Source organism: Strongylocentrotus purpuratus, unplaced genomic scaffold, assembly GCF_000002235.5.
Source record: "Strongylocentrotus purpuratus isolate Spur 01 unplaced genomic scaffold, Spur_5.0 spur5_scaffold_5, whole genome shotgun sequence".
Taxonomy (NCBI): Eukaryota; Metazoa; Echinodermata; class Echinoidea; order Camarodonta; family Strongylocentrotidae; genus Strongylocentrotus; species Strongylocentrotus purpuratus.
Window position 1 is genome coordinate 15,644,289 of NW_022145611.1, and position 12,501 is coordinate 15,656,789.

At 35.8% G+C, this 12,501-nt stretch overlaps 2 protein-coding genes across 2 annotated transcripts; both read right to left on the bottom strand.

Moving 5' to 3' along the window:
* Window positions 1-312: 312 nt before the first annotated feature.
* On the bottom strand, window positions 313-6,894 carry LOC105439237 (muscarinic acetylcholine receptor M3-like). The gene is made up of 3 exons (XM_030998645.1): window positions 5,992-6,894; window positions 2,415-2,627; window positions 313-477 (listed from the first exon to the last, which is right to left on the bottom strand). Exons 1-3 carry the CDS (start codon window positions 6,892-6,894, stop codon window positions 313-315), a joined length of 1,281 nt encoding a protein of 426 aa, XP_030854505.1.
* Window positions 6,895-10,556: 3,662 nt separating this feature from the next.
* Window positions 10,557-12,159, bottom strand: LOC581089 (muscarinic acetylcholine receptor M3-like). Its single transcript, XM_781108.1, has 2 exons — window positions 11,308-12,159; window positions 10,557-10,832 (listed from the first exon to the last, which is right to left on the bottom strand). The coding sequence occupies exons 1-2, from the start codon at window positions 12,157-12,159 to the stop codon at window positions 10,557-10,559; spliced, it is 1,128 nt and encodes a 375-aa protein (XP_786201.1).
* Between the last annotated feature and the right edge of the window lie 342 nt (window positions 12,160-12,501).

Genomic DNA, 12,501 nt, shown 5'->3' on the forward strand with positions numbered 1-12,501 from the left:
TGGTATGTGTTCACCCTTGGATGAACAGGAGGCATTGTTTGCGAGAGTGCAAAAATCAAATGAATGAGGGCTTTTCAAAATATATACATCCTAGTTCAGCCTCGGCCACAACGGATCGCACGAAATATTGTCGTAGTAGACCCATAAAATCTTTGTTGTGGCCAGATCTTGCAACAAGCCCGAAATCTATATCGAGTCGCACAAGGGCTACAACATATTAAAAAAGACTGTTGTGGTTATGTCATGGGAGTATCGCAAGTCAGTCGTGCGGCAGTCATTGAGATTTGTCGGGTTTTATCTGGGGGCTCTGTTTCAGGTGATCAGGTCGTGGTTTACTCGTTGGATTCGCTTTCGACAGTCGTGCAACTGTCGCAAGACTGTAGCACAATAGTCGTGGGTAACTCGTGGGACGCTCCTGCGTCCATTTGTCGTCTCAGTCTCGTACAACAGATCCACGACACCCACAAGATATAGATACTTCAGAATATCGTAGAAAAAAAGATGCATGTCCAATTTTGCATCACGACGGCACGTCGGTGCCACGATGCTCCAATATTCGTAGGACTGTCTTCAGACGAACCCCGATGACCCATGATTTGCCCAAAATGTATGTCATGTCGTGGCACAAATGCGTTGTGACCAGGCCGTTAGAATGTACCCACGCAGACCCTGAGGTGTGCTTACACGATTACAAAGGTGACTGCTAGATACCAGTTAGATAACCTTTTGGAAAATTACGCTTACAGAAAATAATCGGCAACGCTTTTATATAATGTGAGAAAGTACTCAAGACTTTTTAAAAAAAGCTTAAATTTCTTTTATGCTACAATTACTAAGGATTAATTTCGATAAGTACCTTTGCAAAACCCCCATTTTGTTACCCTATCCTGATCTTTTAGTGTTTGTGTACTTCATTGTCAATGGACCTTGATCCTTTTAAAATAAACATCTTTTAATGTATATATTTTTTGTTTGGGGGATTCGAAATGTAAAGTATTGTGATATTTCGTTTAATGAGAGAAAAAGAGAGAGATTTTCTATGACATAAAAAGAAACTTAACGACTGCAAATTCCTACGATGTTCTATACCTCATTATTATTGAGAATAAATTATTTGTACTATGCAGACCAAACTGTGACCAAATGACATCACACAGTATTTAAGATTATATAGTCATCCTTTCTTTAACACATATATACATTGGTAGGTCTGATTGTATTCATACTGTATACAGACTCATGCAAATGTCGATTTTGTTTGTTTCGGCTGGAAAAGGGGGACTTATTTTTAATTAAAAAATTGCGTATATACATGTGATAACTTGTAAACATAAGTATAACTTTGGAAAAGGTTGTCTGGTCTTAGAAAACTTTATAAGGAAATTTGTATAAACTAAGTTAAGGAATATTCCAGTGAATTAAAATAAGAGAATTTGTTGCCTTTTGCGTGACGGACTTTTGATCAAGAGACCTATTTTGTTTCATCTGACTGCGACAACAGAATTATAAAGAAAGTGTTTATATAATTTATCGAATTGTAAGTAACTTTGATTTTCTTCAAACTATTTTGTGTCAACTTCAAAGTTTACTTAGATTTCTGTTCATGCATTTTATGTACATGTAAGAGATAATGTATATATATATATATATATATATATATATATATAAAATATGCCCAAAAGATGAGAAACGAATGTGTAGGAGATTTTGTTAAAAGTATAGTGTGTGTAGATTACAAGATTACAAAGAGAATACAATAAGACAAGGCCTGGGGGGGGGGGGGAGGCCTTTTCAGAATACGTCATGATCGCGAGGATGGTCGCACTATTTTTTTTACATAAACCATTACGTGAGACTTGATATGCAAAATAAATACATTTCATGTTCATACTCATCATCGTATGGTAATGATAATAATAAAGATAATGGGGACAATAAAAATGATAAAAATAGTTATAAATATCATGACAACGTACAGTTTTCATTGCTTTGACCCAGCATATAGCTTTTACAGGACCTCGAGAATTGAATAGTTTTTCGTGGATAATCCTAGCAATATTAATCTTCTTCGCCCTTTCCCAAATGTATTGGAAAATCAAATGAATGAGGGCATTTCAAAATATCTACATCCTAGTTAGGATGTACCCACATAGATGACTGTTATAGACGATTTTAATTACCTTTTAGAACATTACGCTGAAAAAATGGCATAATTTTTATAAAATATAAGAGAGTACTCAATATTTTTAAATCTTCAATTTATGTTTTGCTACAATAACAAAGGAATATCTTAATATACAATATATTATGTAGAACATGAGCATGTGTGATACATTCAAAGAAAAATTATATTACTTTCGCCGGCATAGGAACATGTTGAATATAGTAGATCTGAACAACGGTTGCGACACGGCATACGATATCGGGTTGAGGAGGCTGTTAAGGTACGGCATCCATCCAAAGAACAGTCGAGCTGGTTGCGGTAGTCCTGGCACAACGAGCACGGGTTCGATGGAGTAAATGAGCATGATGATGCTCTGCGGTAGCCATGAAACTACGAAAGCGATAACGATGACGAGGAGCGTTCTGGTAGCCTTGCTCATTTCGGTGGCAGTTTCGCGTTTCATCTGAGAGTCATTTAAAGAAAAACAAAACCATGGTTAAAAGTTACTCGGACTAGAATTTCTAGATACTTGGATTTAAGTGCTAATCCACTAATGAAATTGCACACACTGCACTCCCTGGTGAGTATTAGGCTAGGCGCCATTTTACAAGCGCACACGTGCCTATCCAACCACATTAACGTTCGCATTCTACCGGATGCCCATTGGTTAGGCTGTTTTACCTGACTGCTATTAAAGTATGTGTATGCTTATAAGTAAGCAACAAGGGGACCAACGGCTTTAAGGGGCTTGTTAATGAGGAATCATACATGAGCAAAGGGCACTAGCGCATCGATTTGGTTTCAAACCCTGGATCTCCCGGTTACGAGACCACTGCTCTACCACCGAGCCATCGCCCCCTCCTTTACACCTCCATGTCGAGTGGGAAATGTAGATTAATGTCTTGCCGACGGACATATGTTACCGCGACCCACATGATCAGCAGTCCATCGACATATCCAGTAGACCCAAAACACCTCTACTTTCCGTTAGTATAAGTTGCAAAAATGAACAAACCGTGAAAAAAATAATTTACGATATATGTGAACAACAGTTCTTTTTCAATTATTTCTACAATCATAACAACACTAATCATGGTGATCGTCATCTTCATATGGTCTCATTTATATTGTTACAAGTAGTGTCATTTTTAAAAATGATGGTTGGTTTCCTTTCCAAAAAAAGGTGAGAAATTTTGAAAAAAGCTACTATTGGTATATCTTTAACTCTATGAAATAGATGAAATTAACTTAACTTGTTAGATTGAACATTGTAAACTGTTCTGATGTTAAATCGAATAACATGTTCGTCCACGTCAGAATCAAGATTCATGAATAATGTCCCCATAAACGAAGCCTCTGTAACATCATGCTTATTTAAAATATGAAGTATTCAACGGATAGCGAACGACAAAAGCGCAAATCTTCCGAGCAAGCAACAAAGCAAAGTATTTACGAATAGCCCAATAAACAAAATCACGTGAAAATCACGTCAATATCAAGGTATCGACTTCAGGAGAGTTACGTTCTTCAAACACCTGACATTTACGTAAATGTGTTAATACGTTTATTGCACTAGGTAACTTAAAACTCACGTACACTAAATCACGCAATTGTCACTGCAATATCACCATTATAATAACGTGATTATCCTTACCTTGGAGACCATGGTTTGTAAACCTAATACTCCCGTGTTTGTTTGGTTATGAAATTACATCTTAAACGAAATTATCGCGTCACAGAAACATGTTCTTCATTCACGTGAAATTTACGTCGAAGAGGAAGTATGTTACTGTAACCCGCGTTCAACCCAATAATTACGCAAATGTTACACAATAAATGAACCAAAATAATAATAATCATCCCGTTTCTGAACATCGTGTCTTGGATCTTCCATAATTACGTCCAGGCGCGCCGGTAGCAGTTTGGGGTTAGAGGGGGTTGGGGAGGGGGTGGGTGCAAACATCCCAGAAGAGAAAGCTAGTTGCAACTGGTCCAGTTGATGAACCATTTGATGCCAACTGGTAACCCTGGAAATTGAAATGGGCTAAATGATCCAGTTGATCCAGGCCAGTTATACTTCAACTGGTCTAGCTGAGCCATTAGAACCATTTGGTTAACTTCCAACCAGTTGAACAGCAACAATACTTCAATACTGGTACGTCTGTATTTCCAATGTAAAGGCATTGGTAATAAGTAGACTTACATAATTGAATTAATCGAAAAAAATTCGTATACTTGTACTTTATTGAAATTATTTTAGTTCATAGTTAATGTTTCCCTTATTCATGTTTAACTAAATGTAATTTATACGAAGTAGCGAAATGTCCTAATAACTGGTAATTTATATGTGTAGTATCTTCGAAATGAATTGCATATAACTAAATCATCAGTAATTAAGAAATATGCTGTAAATTCAGATAAATTGTTTAAAAAAACATAGATCTGCACGCACCCCATATTCAATATGCAAATTAATTGGTGTCAGCTTGTTCAACTCGAAATATGCCAACACTCAGTCATCAACCGGTGCAACTGGAAATATGCACACTCCAGTTATCAACTGGTGCAATGAAAATATGCCAACAGTCAGTTATCAACTGGTGAACATAGAAATATGCCAACAGTCACGGTATTATCACCACGGAACTTAAATGGTAACTGTGAAACTATCAAGAAACCCAAGAATAACTCATTTTCACACCTGGAAAACACGGAATACCCAGCTTATATAAATAATCCGTTTGAGTCACGAGATCATCACCGCGGAACTGCTGGCAACGTTGACTACCATTTAAATAGGTGTTTTAAGACACCTAATCATGACTAATTATTCACACCTAAAAGTCACGTATGCCCAGCTTAGATTAATATTCCGTTTGAGTCACGAGATCATCACCGCAGAACTGCTGGCAACTTTGACTACCATTTAAATAGGTGTTTTAAGACACCTAATAATTACTAATTTTTCACACCTAAAAGTCATGTATGCCCAGCTTAGATTAATAATCCGTTTGACTCACGAGATCATCACCGCGGAACTTATGGCAACTTTGACTACCATTTAAATAGGTGTTTTAAGACACCTAATAATTACTAATTTTTCACACCTACGTATCACGGATTCACAGCTTAGATTAGTAATCAGCTTGAGCCACGTGATCATAACCAAGAAATTTATGGTAACTTTGAAACCATTTAAAGAGGTGTGTAAGACACCTCCGAATTACTAATTTAATATAACCAGAGATTCACGGACAGAACAATAAGACGATTAGCCGGTGTAAGTAACGTGATTATTACGATCAACCTTGGATAACCTGTGAAACCAATCGATAAAGGTGCTTACAAGACCAAATAATTACGTATTTATCGCCACCATCGGTTAACGGACAAAAAACTCGTTGCTTGGTCAAGTGGTTATTTGGTCATAAACACTTGATTTACAGAGGTAAGTGGAATCACGTTACTCCAGTCGCGTGATAAACTGGTGGTTTTTAGGTTAGATGAAAACGTGAACAGGAATACCTTTTTTGTTTAAATGAAGGCACGTGTCGATAACGTTTAAATCTAGTTCAAAAGGCACTATACTTTAAAATCACTTATAATACACTCCCAAAAGAGGTTACTTTTTAGTGTTCTGTTTATTGGGAGGCCTAAGTTTTTCTGAGTGCCTAATTTAATTCTCTCAAACCTCTTGCTAGAATTGTTTAATATCTAATGGATTAATAGTGTGTTTAGGTTTGCATCGGATTTGCTATTACGGATAAAATACTAAAATCGTCTTATTGCTGTATACATGGTAGACGGTAAAAAAACTAAACACTTACTGTTGTTTTCTTTCCATTATTTGCAGCATTGTCGTTCTTCATCTTAGGACCTTGGTCAAAATTATCGGATGAGAGGTCGACATTGATGGTTGATGTACTGACTGCCGACGTCATGCCATCGTGAGGTAACTCCGCTGTGATCTTTCCCTTGTTCGCATCTTTCATGACAAACTGTTTTTCGACATTCTTACCCCCGAGAGAAGCCTGAATTTTAGCAACGATTCTAAAATAGAGTACAGCGATGATGATAAATGGTAAATAGAAGTAAGTGATGTACGGGATGATACCAGGTAATGTTCGTACAGTGTACCAGCGAATGCAGTGACGACCGTTGTCGAAATCGATGATGAATTCGGGTACGGTGATATACAGAAACCAGAAGACACCTGACACAGTCCATGGGATGAGGTTTTTGATGATGGCCATTCGTTTGCTTCGTGATATGAAGTGGTTGATGGGATCGTAAGTAGCCTGATGTCGATCAGCGCAGATCAAGACCACGGCAAGGTTGGAGGCGTTGACAATTACCGACCGGAGAGCAGAAGTCATCTTGCAGATATCTTGGGAGAACGGGTAGTACCCGATGTGTGTATGAACCACCGAGAGAATGAGGACCAATCCGGTCATGAAGTCCAGAATGGTCAGGTTAATGATGAAGTAGTTGTTGTAAGTGCGAAGTCGTTTCTCGATGCAGAAGGCTACGAGACTCAAAAAGTTGGCAACGATGATGAGGACTGTGAAAAGGATAGGCCACAGGATCCTGTGGATGTTCACCGAGCGAGATTTCTGCTCAGTTATTGTGGTCTCAGATAAAAGCTCCGTCGAATTCGCAAAATAATCCTCAACTAACATAGTCGAATAAAATGTAGGTTCTGTAACAGTCTGGATCTTAGCACCCGCCATATCAAAATCTAATTTTATTAAACAATATTGAAATACTGCACCAGATAAAATGAAAATTAGATTCTTAATGACAGTTAGTTAAATGGCGTGCCGTGACTGAGAATGACGAATAATCTCTTCTGCAGGGCATGCAAGAGATTATATACACAATTTTCTTGTTTTCTACCAGTATGAGAAACGCCGAAAAAATATCACGAAGAGAGCAGTAATGTGCAGAAGGTTGCGTAAACATTATATGAGGGCATTGATCAGGAAGATCTAGAGGTAGGCGGTGACCGTTATTAATGTGTTTGGCGTGCAATAACGAACGGCGGATTCTATTGTTATGATTTTGCTGCCGCTTTGTTAATAGAAATCAGATGAACTCCTATGAAGGCTCTTTAAAAGAATTATGCCATGTAGCTTCGGTTTTGAGAAGAGGCATTGGAGAATTCGATCAGGCGCAAAGTGGGAGCATTGTTATCAGAAAAAAACAGACCGATAGAGTGTGTCTTATTAAATTGCAAGGCCCCGAGCAAGAGCTAAATAAGACGAAGTGCACTTACATGGATGGTGCAATTCGTGCAAAGTTAGGTTACAAATTGAATCGATTTTGAATACGAGAAGTTTAGAAGCTTGTCTAGTGTTGTCTGAATATGCCAACGCATAACGTTTGGTGTCGCATCTATTTTTTTCAACGGTTACGGGGAAAACGTCTAAGACGTACATGTCGGTATTTATACATAAAATTAAATTCAAACTATAAAACATGTCAAAAATATTCATGGATATGATTGACAACATTTTTTGGCCCTGAGTCATTAATTTTTATCATCAGCGTCAAGTGCGGAAATTCAGTGTCAAATTGGCTCCAAGTCAATCAATTGCAGTCATTTCAGTAGCTTACAACATTTATTGAATCTTGTTATTTCTTTTCTATAATAGAGTCATCTTTATTCAATATTGTTCTCAACTTTGCAAAAACTTAACAAAAAGATATATATACATAACTGATTATACAGGACATGCTGGTACAGAGAACAATTTAAAGCAACAAAATGTATTTCCACCTATTATCAAATGCACATGCACTCCTACACGCACATGCACGCATCAAACACATAGTATTCATTTATACTAGTCGCCATAGCTAATTTTACATCTTAATGGCTTTAAATGATATATTGAATGATCAAATTTATACACCCAAGAGTAAATATTATACTACTAGTAAATTTAATTCAAATTTTAATTCAACGGGACCCAATAATCTTCACTGTTTTTAGTTATCAAACATTAATATTCGAAGCTTACAAAAGAATTTTGGTAATTTTTAAGAATTTTTATTCATCCTAAACACATTTCAATTTTTCTTTGATAGGACTTATCGAAACCTGTTTACACTCAACTTCTCCTCCAATATTAAATATTGAGAATAATGAAATAATTCATTGAGACCGTAAAACTGGAAAGGGAGGAGTTGTCGCTTTTTATACTTGTAATGATGTACAATGTTCAAAAAGACATTATATTCAATTTGAAGGAATAGAAACATTATTTTTAGAAATTATTGATGATAAACATAAGAATAAAATCATTAGGGTAATGTATAGACCACCTGAAAATGTAGCCGACACATTTTTTGATAAATTAGAACCATGCCTTGAATATATTTCTAGAGAAAACAAAGATATATATGTCATGGGAGATTTTAGTATCGATATGTCCTTATCTTATACTGTTCCTGGCCAACACTTTAGTAATTTATTATCTTCATTTTCTTTCAAACCTTTTATTAATAAACCAACTAGGATTACAAACTTAACTCATACTATAATTGATAATATTTTCCCAAACGTATTAGATAATAAACACAATGGAATAATATACCATGCTATTTCAGACCATTTACCCATGTTTACGATATGTCAAAATGATAAACACTTAATAAAATTCCCAATAAAGAACATACTAACCCGGCGTAAAGAAATAAAGCGTAATCTTGAAACCTTAAAGATAGACTTGAGTCAGGAAAGTTGGTATGATATTTATTTTGAAAGAGATGTGAACAGTTCATATGAAAAATGTATAATTAACTTCTTTGTCATTATGATAAAAATGTACCCCTCACAAGAATTAAATCAAATAAAAAGAAAAATAACGACCATGGATTACTCAATGTATACTTGAATTGAAATCTACTCGAATTCGTTTATATAACATATCACTCAAATGAATATCAAAATAAATATAAAAAGTACCGTAATAAATTCATTTCAATTATTCGTTATTATACCATTGTTTGTTCATTAAAATGTAGTAAGTCTAGCAGCTATAATTCACTCCATAGCTTTCCGGTTATCACATATCTTTAATTTATTTCTTTCCCAAGGGATTTTTCCCGGCCCACTAAAAGTTGCGAAAAAAATTCCGATATATAAAAAGGATGATCACTATGAAAATGCAAAAAGCCGACCAATTTCTTTACTACCAAGCATTTCAACAAAATTTGAGAAAATAGTATATAAACGGTTTGAAGACTTTTTGAGTAATAGACATCAATATGTTATTATTAAATCTAAAACATCTTATATTTCCACCGTAGAGTGCAAAGTACCATAAGGCTCAACATTAGGTGCTTTATTATTTTTAGTATATGAATGATATTGTTAATGCATTACCACTCCTAATATACATTTTGTTAGCAAACAATTCCAACGTGACGTATCAACATAAACACTTGAGCATTATTATTACAACTTCAATTTAAAATTAAGTAAATTATCATCTTGGTTCATAGCCAATAAACTCTCTCTAAATATTAATAAGACTCATTGTATTTATTTCAAAAAAATACACTCTAAACATATACTTCGTTATAATATTTTTATAGATGACATGATTGAAAAAAAAGTTACAACCTTCTAAGGTGTAAGTCATATTACCAACATTTGCATGTTAGTTTCGAGAGGCATAGGCATTTTATATAAATTAAAATATTATCTATCACAAAAGTCACTAGTTATGATTTATAATCCTTTCATTTTGTTATACATATCTTATTGTAACTTATTGTGGGGTAATAGTAAGATGAAAATTATGTTAATATATAGTCTCGAAAAGAAAGCACTCCGTTTTTGTACACATACAAATTATTTAGCCCAAACTGAGACAATATTTTATAAACTAAAAACATTTTTGTCAGATACATAGAAACTAAATGACTGCAAATTCGTATAAATTTCTATACCTCATTCTTATTGGGAATAAACGTTTTTTTTTTTTTTTTGTATTATGCAGACCAAACTGCGACCAAATGACATAAGATTTAAGACAGAATATAAGATTATATAGTCATCATTTCTTTAACACTGCGTACGTCAGACTGTATATTTATACCGTATAAAAACACTTACATCTACATCCTAGCTCGGATGTACCAAGATTCGACCGTGCGTTTCGCTTATTCGATGACAAAGATAACTGTTAGATACGATTACGGTTTCCTTTTAGAAAATTACGTTAAAAAAAATAATCGACATACTTTTATTACAATACAAGAGAGAACTCAAGACGTAAACAACTTCAAATTCTGTTTTGCTACCAAGACTAAGGATTATCTTTGATGTACAATGTATTATGTGCAACATATAAATGTGTGGTACATTCAAAGTAAAATAATATTACTTTCGTCGGCAAAGGAACATGTTGAATATAGTAGATCTGAACAACGGTTGTGACACGGCATACGATATCGGGTTGAGGAGGCTGTTAAGGTACGTCATCCATCCAAAGAACAGTCGTGCTGGTCGCGGTAGTCCTGGCACAACGAGCACGGGTTCGATGGAGTAAATGAGCGAGATGATGCTCTGCGGTAGCCATGAAACTACGAAAGCGATAACGATGAAGAGGAGTGTTCTGGTAGCCTTGCGCATTTCTGTGGCAGTTTCGCGTTTCATCTGAGAGTGATTGAAAGAAAATCAAAACCACGGTTTAAAATTTACTCGGACTAAAATTAGACACTCGGATTCAATTGCTTATCCGCAGAAGACAGTCCACATACTCCACTCTCTGCATTAATAACGTTACCATTAAAATAAATTTTCGCCGTAAGCAATGCCTGTATTATCATGCTTATTTAAAAAATGAGGTATTACATGAAGAGCGAAGGACAGAAGGGCAAAACTATCAAGCAAGGAACAAAGCAAAATATTGACTAATATACGAAACTTTGTCTTAGTGTCTAATTTAATTCTCAAAAACCACTTACCACGATTGTATCATTTCTAATAGATTGATTTAAAGATAGTGTATCTGAGTTTTCATCGGCTTTGCTAATTATGACAAATGAAATAATCAAAGAAGACAATGTTTTAAATTTCTTGTTGTCTTATTGCTGTGAACATGGTAAACGGTGATAAAAAAAATTCTTACTGTTGTTTTCTTCCTACTATTCGCAGCATTGCCGTTCTTCATCTCTAGACCCTGATCAAGATTATCGGATGAGAGGTCGACATTGATGGTTGCAGTACTGACTGCAGACGTCATGTCATCGTGAGGTAACTCCGCTGTGATCTTTCCATTGTTTGCATCTTTCAGAACAAACTGTTTTTCGACACTCCTACCCCCAAGAGTAGCCTGGATTTTTGCAGCGATTCTAAAATAGAGTACAGCGATGATGGTAAATGGTAAATAGAAGAGAGAGATGAACGGGATGATGCCAGGTAATGTTCGTAAAGTGTACCAGCGAATGCAGTGACGACCGTTGTCGAAATCGATGATGAATTCGGGTATGGTGATATACAAAAACCAGAAGACACCTGACACAGTCCATGGGATGAGGTTTCTGATGACGGCCATTCGTTTGCTTCTAGACATGAAGTGGTTAATGGGATCGTAAGTTGCCCGATGTCGATCAGCGCAGATCACGACTACGGCAAGGTTTGATGCGTTGAGAATTCCTGACTGGATAGCAGAAGTAACCTTGCAGATATCTTGCGAGAACGGGTAGTATCCTATGTGTGTATGAACCACCACAGGAATGAGGAACAACCCGGTTATGAAGTCCAGTATGGTCAGGTTAATGATAAAGTAGTTGTTGTAAGTGCGAAGTCGTTTCTCGATGCAGAAGGCTACGAGACTCAGAAAGTTGGCAACGATGATGAGGACTGTGAAAAGGATAGGCCACAGGATCCCGTGGATGTTAACCGGGCGAGATTTCTGCTCAGTAATTGTGGTCTCAGATAAAAGCTCTGTCGAATTCGCAAAATAATCCTCAAATGACATAGTCGAATAGAAAGTCGGTTCTGAAACATTCTGGATCTTAGCAAGTGCCATATTATAGTCTAAGTTTTAGGAAATAATCTTGAAATACTGCACGAAATAAGACGAAATTCAAAATCGTAATGAAATAAATGACCTGCTGTGGCTGAGAATAAAGAATGATCACTTCTGCGGGGCATGCAGGGTATCATATATATATATATATATATATATATATATATATATAAATATATATATATATTCTTGGCAGAAAACAAGAACGTTATATATATGCACAACCTTCTTGTTTTCTGTCAGTATGAGAAACGCCGAAAAAATATCACAAAGAGAACAATGGTGTGCACA

Bases quoted from the DNA above. Each gene is read 5' to 3' on its own strand.
- LOC105439237 (XM_030998645.1), bottom strand. From the start codon at position 6,894: ATGGCGGGTGCTAAGATCCAGACTGTTACAGAACCTACATTTTATTCG. The intron at 2,628-5,991 runs GTAAGTGTTTAG...AATGACTCTCAG, and splicing joins ATAATGGAAAGAAAACAACA to ATGAAACGCGAAACTGCCAC. The intron at 478-2,414 runs GCCGTGTCGCAA...GATATTCTGAAG, and splicing joins TCCTCAACCCGATATCGTAT to TATCTATATCTTGTGGGTGT.
- LOC581089 (XM_781108.1), bottom strand. From the start codon at position 12,159: ATGTCATTTGAGGATTATTTTGCGAATTCGACAGAGCTTTTATCTGAG. The intron at 10,833-11,307 runs GTAAGAATTTTT...AATCACTCTCAG, and splicing joins ATAGTAGGAAGAAAACAACA to ATGAAACGCGAAACTGCCAC.